The 20,349-nt window shown below is 37.5% G+C and overlaps 1 protein-coding gene across 3 annotated transcripts in view; it reads left to right on the top strand.

Annotated features, from left to right (window-relative positions):
* The window catches only part of ARFIP1 (ADP ribosylation factor interacting protein 1), a 35,488-nt gene extending 20,691 nt beyond the window's left edge, over window positions 1–14,797 (top strand). For all 3 annotated transcript variants that reach the window (XM_031066687.1, XM_031066684.1, XM_005415595.3), the window contains 4 exons: window positions 872–1,093; window positions 4,486–4,643; window positions 6,773–6,947; window positions 14,400–14,797. In XM_031066687.1, coding sequence (XP_030922547.1) covers window positions 872–1,093; window positions 4,486–4,643; window positions 6,773–6,947; window positions 14,400–14,555 — 711 coding nt within the window. In that variant the 3' untranslated portion in view covers window positions 14,556–14,797. The remainder of the gene's footprint in view (window positions 1–871; window positions 1,094–4,485; window positions 4,644–6,772; window positions 6,948–14,399) is intronic.
* The last annotated feature ends 5,552 nt before the right edge of the window (window positions 14,798–20,349 follow it).

The following is a 20,349-nucleotide window of genomic DNA, read 5'->3' as shown; positions in this document are numbered from 1 at the left end:
TGCAAATGGCTTCTCCTGTGTCTCAGTCAAGGGAAAACCCCAGTGTGCATCTTGGGAGGCTCACTGCCAAGCTGGGCTCGAATCTCTGGCAGAGAAGGTGTCACAGATCCATGGAATGTGGTAGCAGCCTGCTCTGTCACAGCCATAGGCTGGGTGAGAGTGTCTGCAGCTGCATAAGAGCACATTTCCTGCTCAGTGTGTTAATGAGCTGCAAGCCTACTAAGAGTTTGACATGACAGAAAAGAAATAACCTTTCTGAATAAATCATCTCCATTTTATAGATTTCTAAATAATAAGTGCATTTTAATACTTTTGCCTATTTCTCAGTAGGAGTTCCCAGTTTCCTAATCAGCTTTAAAAAAACATGTTGAAAACCATCACCTTCTTACTTGTCCCCTAAAAAGAACCTCAAAATAAACATTTTTGGAAAATTTAACATGGATGTTCTGATCAGATAATTGATAGACAAAGCCCAAAAAATTACTAACTGGACATTTTTATACAGAATAGTAATGCTTCTATAAACTGACTTAAATGCAATGGGCTAAAATGCTTCTTTTAACTTAATGAGATTCACCAAACCTATAAAAAGATAAGTGTTCTTTTACTTGAGAAACAATTAGTTATGCTCTTGATTTGCTAACTTGAATATTCATCTTAGTAGGAGTTGAGACTTGTCCAGCTGTTCTTGCTGAGTCCTGATAAACTTCTAAAGACTGTGTTGTTTTTTCAGTTTGTTGTGCAAACTTATATTGGGAGGGGTGGTTGTGAAAGAATTGTGTGTAATTATATGTCCCTTGAAGCTGAAAATGGGTGTATGCTGTGTTGTCTTGAATATACTTGAATCTTTATAATTTTTTTTTTTCTGCAGTGTACACGTCAGATCATCTCTGAAAAATTGGGTCGTGGCTCAAGAACAGTAGACCTGGAACTAGAAGCTCAGATAGATATATTGAGAGACAACAAAAAAAAATATGAAAATATCTTGAGACTGGCACAGACACTGTCCACACAGCTCTTCCAGATGGTACATACCCAAAGGCAACTTGGAGATGCATTTGCTGACCTGAGTTTGAAATCATTGGAACTTCATGTAAGACTTCTATAGTGTTAAAAAAATACTGCAGCAGAGATGAAGATAAGCCTAATTGACTCGTGCAGGGTGTCTGCTAGTTAGCAGCTACTTTTATAAACATTGTAGTTAACAATATATTAGATACTCTTTGTGTTGAAAGCTTCTGTGATTCACTAAAACTGTAGGAAATTATTGAAATTACTATAGTTCTTTATTGTTTCTTAAATGTTAGCTTCTAGTTGATGATTGAACTCAAGAACTGACAATTTTGCTTTGTAGAGAAAATGCATTTTAGTATTAATTTTGCACTTAATGAAATGTCATCAAAGTGTTCCAGAGTGTTACATCATTTCAATTACAAGATGTCTTTGGGGAATGTGTCTGGGAATAAGTAGATTAGGGCACATTACTTCACTTGTGCATGTTGAATGTGAGTAAATTATTTTTCTGTAGCATATTTAAGCATTGAGATTTGATCTCTAAGTCTTTTTTTAATCAGAGTTTTCCTACTAATAAGACTAATCTGTATTCTTATGTTGTCTGGAGTTGCTGAGCAAGAGAGGCAATCTTGAGATATCTGGGTTGTTGTGATACGTGGTTTAGAAGTTTATGTAACACTGGCACTTTCTTTTGCTGTTTGCTATCAAGAGAGACGAGGTGCATGTTGCTTACAGAGTATAGTAGCTGGCTTGCTTCTACATTGCTTGTTCTGCATTTGCAAAGTTAAAACAATTTGATCCTTTGGAAAACCGTTATTAAATGGTTTAATAATTCTCTGAAACATAGCTGCTGAAACAGCTCAAGTTATCTTTGTGATTTTAAAAACATCTGTATTTTCATAATTGTCTTTTCCCTTTGAGTTTTAAGGGAGTAGGTGGAGTTCATGCTTGCACAGAGGAACCTTAAGTGATAGCTAGCTGAAAAAATGTGAAACTCCTACACTAATGTGGAGGAATTTTTAATATTAGTCTGACAGATGAAAATCTGTGAATGTAGAGCATTTCTAGCAGCTAAGAAATTATCTGCTAAAAGAAGCTTTTAATAATCAGTTTATTCTTGACACAAATATGGGCATGTGGTTTGTGGCAGATCTTAGTGATTGTTGTGAAGTATGTGCTGAAACTGGATGTTTCTTCCAGAACTTGGGTGGAATCTGGCATCATGCTCTTTTAATGAATCTTGGGTTTTTTCCCATGATTAGCTTGTAACTTCTAATGGGAATACTGATCTTCCAGGTTCTTTCAGAGTCTTGTATTGGTCCTGGACTTTGCTTCTGTCATTCATCTCTTGTGTGGATTCTTGAATGGGATTGTTGATGAAAATCAAATAAAGGTTTCTGCTGCTGTAATAAGAGTTATCTAACTTTTGCTTCTTGGAGACTTGCCTTTGTCTCTTTCCTGTGTTTTCCCTCTGTTTAATCTGTAATGTATTATCATCTGTAGCCAGGCCTACTTTTGGATATTTGGGGTTTTGCCTCTAAAACTTGTGCAGGACTAAAAGTAATGTTTCTGAACAGTTAGTCTTTAATGTTTAATGTGATAACAGTATATAAGCTTAAATAAAATTTAAAAGCCCCTCAAGTCTCAAGGTAATACTTTTTCTTTTATACATGATAACAAAACACATTTTTAATGTGGTATCTGGTGAGGTATTACTTCATGTGAATGGGTTGCTGTTTCTCTTTTGGATACAAAGATAACTGCTGGTTCCAGGCTCATATGCCTCTATTTATATAGGGCAGATGAATCCCAATTTTAATTGACCTGAGCATAGAGTATGAACTGAATGTAAACTCCGGGTGTAGAAAGGATTTCCTGTGTGTTTTGTAAGAGGTATCTGCAGAGGTCATGGACAAAACGGAAAAGTTTGTATGAAACTATGAGCCATTGGAAGGAACATGATTGTTGGTTAGCATATTCCTTAGTACTGCAGGCCACTGCAGACCCATCCTCCTTACCTCCCCCTTTGAACTGATAGTGTTTTCATTTGGGTCTGGAATGATCTGAGTGAGAGACCAGCTGGCAAACTAATTGCAGTCTTGCCTGTAGGAGGAAGAATAGACGGGACTAAGCTGCTGCAAGGGGCAGTTCTTTTGCTGTTGTCTCTGCCAGCATGCTGCTATTTCTTCTCTGTGCTAGCACTCGTGTTAGCTGTGTAGCTGGCAATGTTAGGGCAAAGCCAGCTGGAAAATACTTGTTTTGGTTTTTTTCCCAGCAAAATCTCTAGCAGTTTAGCCAACTGCTTTTGCTGCCCAGGCAGCTGTACAAAGCAAAGATGACAGATCTTTAGCAGTGTTTACAGGGCTTAGCTCGTAAAAACTTGCCCTGATTTCTCTTCCTTTTTTCTTCTCTTTCAATTGCTCACTTCCACTGCCCCTTCTTTTCTACAGGATTCTTCCCTTACCATTGCCCATTACCTATTACCCTCACTGTTGTGAACTTGTTAACATGAAATATTATTTGGCTCTGGTGTTCATTTTCTAGACAGATGAAAAGAAACTGGGAGAATAGAGCATTTCTGAGTCAGTTGTTGGCAGTGTGCAAGCCTAAAAAGACCAAAGTTCCAAATATGAACCTAGTGTGTTTTATAGTCATTACAACCAGGGATTGTACTCTTTTCTGAGAACTCCCATCTGTAGAATATGGAGATGCTATATGGATGACATAGATATAGTAATTGGATTCATTTGGCATCCATGCATTGGGAAAATCCTTGCAGCCTTGCTCAGCTTACTCTGCTGTTAACAAAGAGACATGGACAAACATATGTCTAAATGCTACTAAAATGCCTTGGAAATAATTTTGTCCTCTTCACTTTGAAATTTACGGATGAGCTACATTAAAATTTTTATTTGCTATTCATTATAATGCTCTGCTCTTCAATTATTTACAGTCTATTAAACCATGATAGATGTTGGGGTTTTTTGCAGTGCTCCTTTCCAGAATGTAAGAATAAAACTTAATAGCTAATTAATGCTGTGTGCCCTTGTGAATTTAGTTACATTACTGTATTTAATGTAGCAGTGTCTCTGTTCTTATTAAAGTATTACCTAGACAACCATGAGAGATGCTGGATTAAAACCCTGCTGAATGACAATGTGAAGATTGCATTAGCACTTACTGTTAAGTAACATTCAAGATATCAGAGTGCAGGAAAATCACATTATAAAATAGGATTTAACATCGTGTGTGGTAACAAAATAATAAACTGTGTTTTACTGATGTTGGAGAGATTTCATAAGAACTGTGAACTAAATATTGTATTGAAATCATATTGGTTTAATCGTAATTATACCCAAACAGAAGTGAAAGACCTGCCACATCTGTGTTTGCATTTTTTAATATAGTTGCTGATGAATGCTATGATTTCAATTGATCTACAGCTTTGTTTTCTCTGTTCTTTGTTTATAGGAGGAGTTTGGCTACAATGCAGATACGCAGAAACTTCTAGCTAAAAATGGAGAAACACTTCTCGGGGCTATTAACTTTTTTATTGCCAGTGTGAACACATTGGTGAATAAAACAATTGAGGATACGTTGTTGACTGTGAAACAGTATGAAAGTGCCAGGTAGCTATCCTGTGTCCAGCTCTTTTCCTTATGAATTAATCCTTGGGAAGCAGAGTCTCTATCAGCTTAGGTGTTGTATTTGAGTGACTAACCTGTCAGATAAAAACCTTATAACACAGCTCTCATCTAATGAGGGTTTCTGTTTAACTGTAGATGATTGCACAGATCTTCAAATGTTTTGTACGTGTTTCCTTGTAGACTGAATTTTACTTGTTAGCTGTAGGAGTAATTATAGCTGGTTTTTCCCACGTGCTAGATTCAGGTGGCTTTTTAAGTAGCGTGACAGTGGAAGATTAACACTTTTATCCAGCTGCATTGCAATAGGTAAAATAATCTCTTCGACTGAAAGACATTTCATCTTGGGCCTCTATTGATGAACAATGCCTGCAATTCACACCTGGGTTTTTATGCAGACGTTTCAGGCTTGGTCAGAAAGGGGAAAATAAACCAGAAATTTCTCAGTGAGTGAATAATGGCTTTCTTATCCTGGAGAAGGCTACTTTTAGATGTGGCATAGTATTCTAAAGCTGGGTTCCTTTTTTCTGTCAGGGACTTGTAGCTCTTTCTGATGAGTGGTTCCATTCTGACTTTCTTTCACTTACCAGAAAAAAGTGCATTTTTTTAAATTTGACAAAAGATGTAGTTTATACATATAATTTTTTGTGATATTTGGGGTTTTTTAAGGTCCAAAATTGCAACCTGCTTGAATTTTGAATTTCCCCCTCTTTTTTAATTGTTCTGTTCTAATGCTTATTTTTGAACAAAATATTAAGTTATTGTTTTGATATTTAGGTAAACTTTAAAAGGAATGAAAGGTAGAATTAATGTGTAGATAAGGTATTGCTTTATTTTTGGCATGTGTTTAAAAAAAAAAAGAATTGGTTCATACATCCAGGTATCCCCTGGAAAATGTATGCAAAGTACATCTGCTGCAGTTGTTCTTGTCAGTCATTTTCAATATATGATTTTTCGCCCTTCTGAAATACCTTCATTGCTTTCCCTTTCTGTTCACTAAAGAAATCAAATATTTTGCCATTTTAATAAGTCAAATAAGTTATAAAGGTTTTTCACTGACATGACCAGTTCATCATTTTGCACTGTGAAAATAGGTCACATTTATTTCTGTGCCTCTTCTTTCCTGTTCACAGTTGCACTTTAGCATTCATCTGTTCCCACTCTTCTGTCAGCTCTCTGTAAATTTAATGGTTTCCTTTTTGGAATTAAGCCATAAATTACATATAAATCCTCAATCATTGTGGCAATGAGAATCAGGAAGAGCCCTGTGAATAGTACTCCTTTTACCTCTGGACAGGTTGTATTTTTCTTTTGAGCAGTTACATCAACTGAAAATTGTGTCTTATAACCAATTTTTAATCCTGATTTGTTTCCAGTTAAAGAAATGTCTGTAAGAAAGCATGTTTAAAAGGCCAAAAATAGTGTGGTTTGTCCCATTAAAATAGGTGGATATGCTAGGTTCCATTATTTGACAGCTACAGAAAAGTATGGAAGGAAGTGTGATGCTTTGGGTGGGGCTGCACCATCTTTTTGCAGTCTGTTTTTCCATAGGACAGACAAGGTCTCACAAAAGTATTTGTGGAAGAACTATGAAACTGTCCAATTAATGCCTATGGAGCAGCCTGGAGCATGCTGAAAATGCTTTAGGTCAGAGTTTGGTGTAAGTGACCTGTTCCTCAAACATCTGCTTAAAGGGGGTGTCATGGTCTTGATGTGCCTCTTACTCTCAACACAAACTCTCCAGTGAACTGATTCAACAGCAGAAGAATGACCTGAAAAATATTTGCTAGCTTTTTCTGGGTCAGTAGGTTGAAATGTCTCAGGAGAAGCTCTGACTACTAAAGCCTGTACAAAACAGAGGAACTGAGAGCATGTGGCTGAGACGGGAAGAGAAAAGGGAGGATGCTTGTTGAGGCAGTTCTATACAATGTGCTTGATAAATAGGAGGAGGGAGGAAAAAACTTGCCCAGTTTTTTTTTTTTAATTTTGGGAGGTTTTTTCCCTGTACTTAACTCTTTTGTTCATCTTCTGTTGTACTTAGCCTTATATCTGAGGTCAGTTTTGAGGCACTGCGCTTAGATGGTTCTTTTTTCCCTTCTCCTCTTTTGTCCCAGGATTGAATACGATGCTTATCGAACAGACCTGGAAGAGCTGAATCTGGGCCCTCGTGATGCAAACACTCTGCCAAAGATTGAACAATCACAGCAACTGTTTCAAGTGCACAAAGAGAAGTACGACAAAATGCGTAATGACGTATCTATCAAATTGAAATTTTTGGAAGAAAATAAGGTAAGCTGCTATTTCTCATGTTATGATTAGGAGTTTTGTTCTACAAGTTACTGCTTTCTAGACATATTTTAAGTTGTTACATCTTGAAATATGTATTCATTTAGAAGTAGAATGAACAAGGAAAATAAGTTGAATTTTCAGAGTTCTTGCTGTATCACTGGGAAGATGCACTTTTAGAGCAAGCGGCTGTAGAAGTCCCTAATCAAGCTGCTCCATCTACAAATGACAAACTTTGTGACAGTAAGTTTCTTGTTGATACAAGAGGTTTCAAGTTTGCAGAAATACTACTTTTTCCAGTTTATCACATTTATGGTTAAATGAGTCACATAATTACTGATTTAATATTCAAAGTAACATGTACATTTGGCAACATTGTCACAGAGGTTATACACAAGGAGACAGAACCATGAAGAGGCTTCTTCAAACTTAAGCTTTCTTTAAGAGTTTTAACTGAGAAGTACTACTTTCTGTAAAACCATGAAGAGGCTTCTTCAAACTTAATTATAGAAAGTAGTACTTCTCAGTTAAAATTCTTAAAGAAAGCTTAACGCCTTTATAGTTTCTTGATTTAAAGCAGGACTCTTAAACTGTTGGCTTGAAGGGTGGGGTTTTTTTCAGAAGTGTTTATTTCAACCCTACCATTTCATCCATACCCTCTTAATGATGGGATTCTTACCCTTCTTATTCTACCAGGCAAAGATAAAACTGCTATACAAAACTTTAAATCTGTCCTTTCTCTGATAAATAAGTCCTTTAAAATTGTCTCTAATTAGATGTGAAAATTTTGGTCTTTCAAGATCTGATTTTTTCTTACACATGGTAAATGAGATGGTTATAATCATGTGTGTTTATGTTTCCCATGTCTTCAGAGGAAAGAAAAAGTGATTAAAACTTGCATAGGAGGTAGTTGTCACTTTATCCAGGGTTAACATTATCAGTGGGTTAATATTTTCAGTATGGGTTGATTAATGTATTTTAAAAATTGAAACACAGGTAACAACAGCCTGTCAAAGAATACGTGACTGGCCCCAGATTACAATAGCAAACCATGCTCCTTGCCTGGAAGGAGGAAAATTTAAAGGAAAAATCATAGGGACAGGCTTAACCAATTAAAATGGATTATTATTTTGTATTCTTGAATATATGACCACTCAGGGAAGAAATGTGAACCATGAACAGATGATAAGAAAAAGGTTGAGAAAATAAGCAAACTACTTTTTGGTTTCCAAAACAATATATGCTTAAAACATAGCTCCTGAGCACTGTTCCTTCATACAGGCATCTGCCTTAGGACTCCCTGGTCTGGAGTCACAGAGCCATCAAAAGTTGGCTTTGTGATGGACCAGAACATCAGGTGACTGAACTGGCATTGGCCTGACTGTATTTCTAGTTCTTGCTGAAAAATTGGAAAATAAAAGGATTGAAAAAAATCATATTGAAATTAATTTTCTTGAAGAAGCTGAATCTAATCTAAATGCTGGTACTGATTCTTAAATTAGAAAATGTTCCTGAGAGCTGGGTTTTAAAACTATGCTAGATTTAAAACAGGTATGCTGAAGATGTCTTCCTACTCTCCCTACCTTTGTTTTCTTCTTTTAGTAAGTTATTTGCTACCACTACAGTGCACCTCTGTTAAAATGGTTTAATCCTTCCAGCTTATATCTGTACAAGAATTATGATACTTAAGTTCAAATTAGTTTAAAATAGGAGTTACCCTGCTTCGTCATGGTTTCCATTATCTATATAACACACCAATTTATGTTTATGTGTATAGGAAGGCTTCAGAGCAAAAGCATTTTATTTCTATCTTGTACAAAACACATTTCCATAATTTTTTAAAACTAAATTAGATAGTTTAGGAAACACTGAAGAAGTTGTCTTCCTAGTGACAGTCTTGAATTAGACCAAGCATCCTGTTAGCAGTCACAGCCTACAAATTGTTTCTGAAAGAGATTGTTTTTTCCTTCCTGCCTTTTATATTAATACAGTAGGGAATCTCACATGCTTAAGCCTTTTTATCAGTGGCTGACATTTCTCAGTTTTGACACTGGAGATATAACAATATTTACTAAAGGGTGTGTGTAATTTTGTTCCCAAATGAGCTATAGAAAGGACTTCCTTTACACTTAAATATTGGCTTAAATATAATTATCTGCTGAGAGCTTTTCTGAGGTAAACTTTACCTTTTTTTTCTATTTATTGTGTAAGATGACATTATGTCATCGTAGCGATAGTTTGAAGGGAGTGAAGGAAGCAGCTTACCCTGTAGTGTAGGAGTAGCAGGTAGGATGGCTTGTGCCTGCCTCAGAGAAGAAGGGCATAAATTGGTGGAGAAGCAGTGGAAAGGGAAAAGGATGTGTTGCTGTTTCCAGCAGGGTCCCTGCTCTGAGGCACAGAGCAGCAGTGTATGAAGCTGGCACTGCAGTGGCCTTGGACAGAAAAGCTCAGTCTGTGGTTTGCCAATCTTTTGTTTCTCGTGGCTGAGACTGCTGGCACAGAAGCATTGCCTTTTACACTTCAGCTGCCTTTCTAAAAAAAAAGTGTAAGAAGGGAGCAGGAGCAGCAACCATTCTGTGCTGTCTGCTCTTGGTGGTGTATTTCTGTAAAGTACTTGTTCCCAGCATAAAGTGGGCATTCAAGTTTTTATAATGGCTGTAGGTGAACAGAACTCTGTTTTCTGAGCAAATACACTCAGTCTCATCCCTTGATGAGAATCTGTTTTAAAGAGAATAGCTACTGGAGGAGAGAGAGTATTTGATATTCCAGGAGGAGCAGAGAGATCAGGAGAATCTTTGCAGTGTTCCCGTGTAACACTGGTTGGTAGGACTGAGATGGGTCTCAGTGTGGCTGTCTGATAACATTTCTTAATTAAGTGCAGAGATCAGATCTAGAACAGAATAAACCTGAAACAACTTTTTAGTTCAGGTTTTCCCTGTTGTTGCTGTTCACGGCAGCATAAATCCCTTGGTTCAGTCAGGAGCAGTTCAGCTATCAGCAGTGTGTTCTTAGTAAGTGGTGCTGCAAAAAACCTCTGAAGCCAGTTTAACTGGCTGGTGGGGTCCAGTTGGTCTGTGGTGCTGCAAATGTCACCAAAGAACCCATTATCTAGAAAGCCATATCTAGGTTTTCCCTATGTGGGGAAAAGGCATCACATGGTTGCAGTCTCTTTGTGCCTGTTCCCCATAGTTCATATGCTATTATTTCAATTAAAAGCCCATAAAGGCTTAGAGAGCTGCATTTATAGTAAAGCTGGAATTGCAAGTTTCTTTCTGTAAAACCAAGATACACAAGATTTCTATTGACTTCTATTACAGCATTTGATCTTGAAGTTAGAACTCATTTTTCTTAAAGCTGATACAAGTTTTGTTGGTGCTATCCCCAGCTGGCAGAGTTCTGCAGAAGTTTGTAGCATTTGCTGATGACTATAATAATAGTTGCATTCAAAATCTGCATCTTAAAAATAGTTATTTTTTTTAAATAAGGATGATGACCTGTTCTTAGCTGAAAGATTTCTGTCATTTCTGAAAACAGTTTTAGAAGGTTTTGTCATTTTGAGTAAAAAAACCCTCTTACTCTTGGACACACTTGAGAAATGTCAAATACCATTTTATGCAGAGAAAGAAAATGCCTGCACTTCTGTGAATTGTATTTCAGGAGTTTGAATCTTAAATGCTTGCTTCTACAAATGAATCTGCAGTCCAGTGGAGACCCAGAGGATGAAACTGTTTAGACTAAATGACTTCAAATTAAGATAGCTAGGAGAAGGGATTGTGATGGTTGAGAGGAGGTACAGATGCATGGATAGATTCGAAGGGGTGTTGTCTTTTTGGTCATTGAGATGGCTGAATGAGGAGGGTGTAAAGAAATATGCACTTACTGTGCCACAGAAAATACAATGTTCAGAGGGAGGTGTGCGAAGAGGACAATATTTAGAAAGAACTGAAATGTTAATGTTTCCATGTGAAAAGTCAACTCCAACCTATAGTATTTTCTGTGACACTTAAGTCTCCTGTGTAGGATGTGTCTACCTGCAGGTTTTTATGCTTATCCACAATGTCTCTTTTTTGTTTTGAGATGTGTGCCAGTTGTATTACAGAGCACTTACTCTGCTTATAATTAGAAACAAATAGGTATATGTAGTTAATTAACAAGGAACAAAGATTTTAACTGTTGTTTGACTGTAAAGCACGATGGCTTTTTGACAGTTATGTTAGTCATACATTGGAACCTGTATTTTAGCTGTATTTTAGCAGCATGCCATTAGCATTCTTTGATTGAGGCAAATCTTCAAACACTCCTTTCCTGGAATCGGTCATACAGCTTGGTGATCAAGAGTTGGCCTTTACTGCTGCAATCTGACAATTGTTTCAAGGCTTTGATGCAAAAAAAATGTGATCCCTTCATGCCCCCCTTTTCCCCCATTGCCTTCTTTCTAGTGTTTGTGAAAGTGTTTTTGCAGCTGTGTAGAGAATCAGATTGGGGAACTGATCCAGGTTAAAGCAGATACATTGTTGTCTGCTTAATTTTAATCTAGATCTGTTCTCTGATCCAACTGACTGCATATCTGCATGAATGTTTTGCCAACAGAGGGCTAAGGTGAAATACAGCGTGGAAATTGCAATCAGTGACTGGATATGGGAGTGGGGAAGATATTTACCCATTCCCTAAGATGGAGAAAGATTCTTTCATGGGAAAAGTGGGTAAATTTGAACTTGGTTTTAAATGAATAGTTGGGGTCCAGTCCTTAGCTGTGGTTGCAGGTGGTTTTGCTGTGGACATTGGATGTTTTGAGGTGCTGCAGCTCTTTCCTCTTTGCTGGCTGCTGCTTCATAGTAGAGCTTCTTTGTATTGTGTCAGACAGTTTAAGTGGTCTTTTTCTAGAAAAATTTTATTTTGAAGTTACTTGAATGAAGATATGGAAAAGAAGATCCCACCATCACTTTTGGGATTCACTTAGCAATCAGCTTCTGAAGGAGGAGAGTAGAAGTTGTAATACTTTGAACCTCTGCAACCAATTTGATAACCATCATGGAATTTATACCACAATGATCTAGGGGATAGAACCTCATACAATGAAGTAGCTTTAGTAGTTAAAAAAATACCTCCAAAACAAACAATATTTTTTCAGTCCAAATTATCTGCTTCTACACTGTCAATTCCAGCCTCTGTGTGTGTGTATGTGTGTGTGTGTGTGTGCACATCCTTGAGCTTAGGCCTGACTGAATTTTTCAAATTATCAAAAGATTTTGGGGCAGTTCACAGAAGGTTTATGTTAAAAGCTACAATAACGAAGTACCAAATACAGTCTCAGACTGATGAACTTGGGCTGGGAGGGGCGGTTCATTACCCCTGTTTTATTTGAGTTCCTATAAACTGTATGAGTAAAACTCTTGTAGCATTTTAATAATATGCTATAACAGTGAGTGTACTTCTCTGTAGAATTCCTGGCTTGGATTGCATGAAGTCTTGCATGTCAGTGAGGAAAGAATCTGCTTAAGAAAAGCACTGTGCTTTCTGTCTAAACTTTTAAAAGCAAACCCTTCATGTTGTTGTGACATTTTCCACTTATAAAGTGTAATATTTTGGTAATTAACATTTTTATAGATGAAAAATCCATATGTTTACATACCTGTCTGCCCACACAAACTGAAGAAGAGGCCATCTTTTATGACTCAAAAAATAGTTTGAACTGTGTTTGAACAAGTGCAGTTAGCTAAATCCTGTGTCTCCTAGATGTTAAATTCTGTAAATTCTTTTGTAAATGAAAAAATGTCATCTAAAGGTATGATGGGGAATTCCTTTCTAACCATTCACATCTCTCATGTATTTTCTTGGAGAGCCTTTTGGTGGTATAAAGTGTCATTTTACGCTGTTAATGAGACAAAAAGCCTATTCTTTGGCATGTGTTTGCATAAATTAACCTAATTATTAGAGGAAACATAGGGAGAAAACATAGGGGTTCCATTTTTCAGATTGTCAAAGCATCTTAGACAAAAATTTGGGCCAGCAAATAAGAGATTATTACTTAATTTTTGAATTGAGTCTGCTAGTCAGTTTAAAAAAAAAAGTTATCAGAAATTTTAACATTGTGCAGAATTTTTATATATCCCTGCAGGGATACACACACACATGGTCAGCCCTTTATTCTCAGTGAATTTTTAAAATACATTTATTACATTTCTGAGTAATTGTTGCACTCTTCAGGTGTCATAGCATGTCAAATATAATGGTGGGGGGTTTAATTAGAGATCTTTCATTAAATGAAGAAGGTGAGGTCTTTCTGTATTGAGTTGCATGCATTTCAGAGAAGCCCAGTAGCCAATAACAATAACCTGTTAAAACAGGCATGGCCCACTGGTAGGCACAGGCCAAACCTACCCTAAGGACAGTTTTGATTCCCAGCAGGACAGAAGTAGACTGTCCATTGTGGACTGTGCTGAGAAATGAGACAGTGATCTAAAATTTGAGTAGAGAAAGCTTAATCTGTTACCTCCCACATCTTCCCTTGGGGCTCACTCAGCCACCTCATTCCTCTGTTCTCTCTGTGTTGGCTGCCTGCTGCTGGGCTCAGCCTTGTAGGCTGGAAACAGGTACAGGGCCACCACCGTGGGGATGTGGGGTCTGACACGAGAGTAGGGTGTGCTGGGCTGAGAGTATACTCAGGAGTAAAAAGGGTTTGGCTGCAGGAGGAAATGCACAGATGCCTTTGAGCACACTGCTGTCCATTCACAGCTTCAGGTTTCCTGGTGTACTAGGATGGAAATGTAACATTTGCTTAACTTTGACTTCATCAGTGGGGCTGTAACTTGTTATCATAGAGAAAAACAATGGTGCCCTCCAGCTGCCCTTGTGCTCTTCTCCCTGGGTTTTGGTTGCTGCTGTGACAGGTGTATTTCATGACTACTTTTCACAAATGTTAGAGTCAAAGTGCTGAAAATAATCCTGTGTTACAGGAGATGGGCAAGAAATATTGCTGGGAGAAGGACATCAGTTTAATTTGATTTAGGTATCCATGAGCTGGAAAGCAGCAACTCTCTGCAAGGGGGGCAACACATAAGCTGTATACTCAGATAATGCCCTTGCCATGTATTGTTTCAGGGAGGTAGGTCCATTTGGCCTGCAGGCACGTATCTTAGAGCTTTGGCATCTAATTTCAAGGCATCAAGTACTTGTAATCAAGTGTTTGATATTTGATAACATTATGCTGTTTAGTGAATTGTGTTTGCTCTGTGCATGCTGAGTTGGTTTTGACTGTTAAACACACTTTATGAAAACTCTGAATCACTTTAATGTTAAAGAAATTCATATTTGCGTTTCATATCTGCATTTTTAAGCTTTTGTTAAATAAATCTATAGGAAGTCTGAGTATTTCAAATACACCTATTTCTTTATAGCTGACCTGTGATGATGTTAACATCAGCCTTCTCTTAATGTCTCTCTCCTTGCCTGCAGGTGAAGGTATTGCACAATCAGCTTGTTCTGTTCCACAATGCCATTGCGGCGTACTTTGCTGGCAATCAAAAGCAGCTTGAACAGACACTTAAACAGTTCCACATCAAATTGAAAACTCCTGGAGCAGATGCCCCATCCTGGCTTGAAGAACAGTAATCAGATCATAGGATCATAGAAGAGGACCCAATGTTAACCTAAAATTCTTTAAATCTGAGAATAATTAAGGGTTGGGGTTGAAGGACTGTTGTAGTGATTCTTGAATGGACAGCTTTAAATTTTTCCCCTTTTATAATACTGTAAAACTGAATTTGATAGGAAAGTGGGTGACTTTAAGGTAACCAAACATAATTTCTGTAATTTCAAATATAGAGCACTCCTTTTGTATGTAAAGGTTGGTGGAATTTGCACTGACAAATGATGCTTGTGATTCTGTTATTTTGGTGGCTAGTCAAAATATTTGCAAATGGAGGTTTACATGATTTGTACCAACATCTGGTATTTTATAGATGAATATAGAAAAAACATCTTTAGTAATTTTCATATGACTTTTAAAAAATGAGAAAGTTAAAAGACTATTTTGCAAATGAGTACTATAAGGCCTATATGTGATATCTGCATATAAGGCAACAGTAGCAGATGGCTCATTGAAAGTAGAATTGCAGCAAATGCCTTTTTTACAAATGTACCTTTCCACCAAAGGGTTAAAAAACAAACGAAAAACACTAAAGCAAGAATCACTGTCAGACTGAGGCTTCTGAGCACAGGTTTTTGCTTTGCACCAAGTGGTTTGCTGAGTGAGGCCAACCATTAAATGTACTAATTTCATTTAAAATGTTTCTTTCTCTATGAAACAAATACCATACTAGCCTTAAATCACAGGTATGTGCCTTTTTATAAGATAATATTTTCCACCAGTGTACATAACTTAAGAACCCTTTCATGTAATAGTTTGTCAGTTCCCAACAAGGGGAAGACAACTGTGTAAATGCTGTGTCGTTGTACACTTAGAGCAAGTTAAAGCTTTAGTTAAACTTCATGGGCAGGTATGATTTTGAGAGGAAATCAGGCCAGTATGTTTTTTCTGTTTAATTGAAAAGCATACTTTGGTAATGGGAGTAAAATGGAGGACACATTTTTAATTTCTTCATCATTTCTGTAGTCCTTAAATGTAAAATTATATGTCAATTTTATCATAGACATTATAAATTCAATATATTGGAGTCCTCATTTGCACATGTTATGTTGCTTTATGTTATGTTAAGTAAAATGAAATACTTCAGATATGTTATTTACAATGGTGTGGATTGTATGATTTATGTACTGTATGTTCAAACGCCTTTCAGCTGACATTCTAAAGTTTTCAGTGTTTAACACAACTGTAATGTAACTGTAAATCAAACTTTTTAATCATTCCTCATTAAATTCTTGGCCTGACAGAGCCTTCTTTATGTTTTTGTTCTGTCAGAGTCTCTTGTAATAGCTCAATTGCGTTCCCTAGAATGTATATCCTATGTGAATTTTGTATTCATATTAAACATGTTTGCAGTCAAACTTTCTTGACTTGTGATGCTTAAAAGTAGAAGGGAGCTTCTGCAGTGAAAGCTTAGTCCTGTTTTTGTGAGTTGTCACCCCTGCCCAAGAATATCTCACAAAGCAGTGCTAGGGTAGTGATGCTGTTTTAACAGTGGGCAAGTTCAACTGGAAAGTAAATCCATAGTGAAACAATCTTCTAATATATGTGGCTTTTGACTTGAACTTCTAAAAGAAATTAAATTTTATCTACAATTCTTATGAAGCCATTGACTTCCACTGAATCCTGGCACACGTGTGGTATGACGGTGCAAGGTAAGCAAGCTGAGTGACTGTAGGCTTGAACTGGGAAATGCATTATTGCAGGGGTGAAGAATGCAAACCCACTGACCACAGCTGAAGTATTGGGCTTTCAAAACACTGTAGGAAAAGGGTACATAAGGAACATGTGCTCTTGGTTTCTCCCTGAGATTCACATGTCCCCTGCCTAGGATCACTGCTGCTCAGAAGGAACTTGTCTGTCAGAAATGGTAAGAGTGAGCTTGAATGTGCAGTTGCCTTAAGAAAGACTGACCAATGTGGCATTGTGTAATCCTCAAACTTTTGCAATGGCTTGAAACTGCTGGAGTCTCTTCACCTGGAAGAAAAGGTGGGACCAAAGAGATTACTTGCTAAAACCTGTCTGTGTATTGTTTAATACCGGGGAAAGGAAGAATTACTTCCATTTTGCTCAGCAAAGCAATTGTTCTAATGGGTAGCCTCAGTGAGGAGGGTTCTCTGTTCAATAAGTTATTAAACTGATAGTAGCCTGCCTGTAGTACTGTAGCTTTCTTTGTCACTGCTCAAATACATGTGCTTATGAAATAATTCAAGCTCATATCTTATATTTAAAATTAGCTTTTTAGAGCTAACCAAATTTAGAAACTTGTATCGAGAGATTGTAAGAGAAAAGACACTTCAGCATTTCCAATGGGAAGTAATTATGGTTGTGAGGCTTTCTGATCCTCTTAAAAAAGCATTATAAATATCTTAAGGTTGTAATGTGGCCTTTATCTAGATGGACAGTTGTCAGGATGGGATGTTTTTGTTGTTTGTAGAGGAGGCCATACCCACCTTGTAGAGACTTGTCTGTGACAGATTTAATCTATATTAACAAATTGTTACATTAATTCTTACGGTGTTGTGTGAGGTTTCTTAGGATGAAGAACTCAAAGCAATCAGTAACATTTTCAGATACGCTGTTGTAGCTGCTGTACCAGAGACTTGGGGAGCTGTTTTGATTCTCAGTGACTGTACTATAAGTTATCTCTACTCCTGGCTTGTTTGAAACTTGTTGCTCATGTTATTTTGTTCATCTGAATTCTACAAACAGCTTTTGTGCTCTAAAAATGCTCTTTGGCCTACTTCATGCTTTTACAAGCCTCTTACAAAGAACATTTCTGGTTACAAAATGTATCTGTATTTTTATTTGGAAAGAGATCTACACAGGCAAGAGTATACTTATACACCATTAACATCACAACATCATTAAAGTAACAGCTTTTTTTTCAATCTTCAGTCAACTGGTTTTCCCAGAAACCTTATCTCTAGTCTGTCTGTCCTTTCAAAAATGATCAAAGTAATGTAAAAGGAAAGCTAAATGTTTGCTTCAACTCTGTTTTGAACTGAATGGGGGGATATTCACTTTTTATGCTTTGCTTATCTGCTCTTGTTCCTTGTTGTGGTGTTACAAAAAGTGAAAGCTATTGTAATTATTTAGCATTCCTCATCTGCAATTACATTCAGGGTTTTTTTTTCTTAGTTTGGTTATCTTTTCTATGTTGCATGCTTGGTGTAAGGGTTGTACTAGTCACAAATTTTTTTATATTAGTTGTGAATGTTACCATATTTTATGGTAGCTCCCACCCTGAAATTAACCAAACTACTTGTTGCTAAGCTGTGTCAAGATGAAAGGGTTTTTTTATTAGAAGATCTTTATTAGACAGAGGATTTGACTGCTGCTTGGTTTATATTTCTCACATTTCTTACTGTTTGTTGCTCTTTGACATCTTTGTGTTCTTTCTGGTTGCTCTGGTGTTAAAGGCAGGGATACACAGAAAACAGAGTTCTCTGTCTGTGACAGAGCTCTTGTTCATCTCTCTACACGTGTTTTACCAACATCCTTTCTCTTCATTTCCATGAGTCTTGTGTGGAAACTAAATGGCCAGGGACAAGGAGGGTGTTCACATGTTTTTGTCATCATGGCAATAGTTTGAAGGGAGTGAAGGAAGCGGCTTACCCTGTAGTGTAGGAGTAGCAGGTAGGATGGCTTGTGCCTGCCTCAGAGAAGAAGGGCATAAATTGGTGGAGAAGCAGTGGAAAGGGAAAAGGATGTGTTGCTGTTTCCAGCAGGGTCCCTGCTCTGAGGCACAGAGCAGCAGTGTATGAAGCTGGCACTGCAGTGGCCTTGGACAGAAAAGCTCAGTCTGTGGTTTGCCAATCTTTTGTTTCTCGTGGCTGAGACTGCTGGCACAGAAGCATTGCCTTTTACACTTCAGCTGCCTTTCTAAAAAAAAAGTGTAAGAAGGGAGCAGGAGCAGCAACCATTCTGTGCTGTCTGCTCTTGGTGGTGTATTTCTGTAAAGTACTTGTTCCCAGCATAAAGTGGGCATTCAAGTTTTTATAATGGCTGTAGGTGAACAGAACTCTGTTTTCTGAGCAAATACACTCAGTCTCATCCCTTGATGAGAATCTGTTTTAAAGAGAATAGCTACTGGAGGAGAGAGAGTATTTGATATTCCAGGAGGAGCAGAGAGATCAGGAGAATCTTTGCAGTGTTCCCGTGTAACACTGGTTGGTAGGACTGAGATGGGTCTCAGTGTGGCTGTCTGATAACATTTCTTAATTAAGTGCAGAGATCAGATCTAGAACAGAATAAACCTGAAACAACTTTTTAGTTCAGGTTTTCCCTGTTGTTGCTGTTCACGGCAGCATAAATCCCTTGGTTCAGTCAGGAGCAGTTCAGCTATCAGCAGTGTGTTCCTATTACTTAATGAATAGTGTGTCTTACTGTGCTAATTAAATAATTATACATCTTGCTGCCTTTTAAAAATACTAAGGGCTGTAAATTCAAGCACTTAAGTGATAAATAATGCTAAAAGCTAGTGTTGCCTGTTCAGTTTTGATTTGCCTTTCTTACATATGCATCATGGTAGTTTTATGTGATGGTGGTAATTAATTGCAGGGTTTTGTTTTGAGAGCTTAACTAACAGAGTGCTTAATTTTGAGCCCAAATATAACTTGGTTATTGTGACAGGAGTGTCACAATTAATTTTTTCTCCTCCTTTTATCCAAACTCTGTAAAATTGGGGGATTGTAATGAAGATGACACCTTTTTTCAGGTGGTGTAAATCGCTTTATTTCCATTAGATCTGTTCAGTCATTAGATTTGTGTTCAGCCTAAAGAATCAGATGCTCTGTGCTCTGAAGAAAAGCAGGGTTTACAAAAGACAACGTGTTTTTTTACTTCTCATAAGAAAAAAAATGCTTTAAAAAAAGTAGTAATCCTGAAACCTGTCTTGAGCATTTCATTAATTGGAAATCTTAAAAAAATAACAGTATGTTATGTAGTATACCAACTCATCTAAATGCTATCTGTTCTAGGGAGGTGCATTTGTTGTTTATTATAGGCGGGGCTGCTTGATCTGCCTATTATTAAAGTTGCCTAATACTTCCTACTGTAAAGACCAGTTTTCAGTTGTTTATAACTCAGAGTCATTTTAGCCGTGTGGGCAAAATATTTGCCTGTTGAGTGTTACATGTTTAGGTGAAAAAAATCTAAAGCTAAAAATTTAAAATTAATTTGCTAACATGTTTTGGAAAAGTTCAGGGAGAACAAACCCACAGGGTGAGGAAAAGTGAAGAGTTTAACTTCACATCCGGACTGGCTCCCAGGTCCTCTGCTGTCCTGTTTGGGTTCTGACTTTTCAAATACAATGCCATTATGCAAGTCTCTTGTTTGGCTTGCTCTTTCCGTCTTTTCCAGAGCACATTTGTGCTCATGACTGGCAGCAATGAAAACAAGTCCCCTTGGCTCCGGCACAAGCGGTTACAGTCCGAGTGCAAAGCGCTTCCTCGGGATGACCTCAGGGCCGCCCTGACACTCTCGAGGAATGTCCATGCTGGCTCAGAGCTGAGCGTGTCCTCTCCAGCTGCTGCTAACCCTGCCAAGCAGAGATGTGTGCTCTGATGGGAATTGCCTTTTGCTGCACTGGAACTCTTTTCATTCAGTGAATTTTCAGCTTAAATGACTGGGTTCTGGCATTACATTCCTTAAATTTTCCTTTTGTTCTAATATTACTTTTTTCAATTGAGGTGACTAAAGCAGGCTGTCCTGCCAGACCAGTAGGTCAGATCTCAGGCTGCAGAACTGTGAGCAGGA

This window comes from Geospiza fortis, unplaced genomic scaffold, assembly GCF_000277835.1.
Source record: "Geospiza fortis unplaced genomic scaffold, GeoFor_1.0 scaffold40, whole genome shotgun sequence".
Taxonomy (NCBI): Eukaryota; Metazoa; Chordata; class Aves; order Passeriformes; family Thraupidae; genus Geospiza; species Geospiza fortis.
The sequence above is the reverse complement of the archived record's forward strand: the minus strand, read 5'-3'. Positions and strand labels throughout refer to the sequence as shown.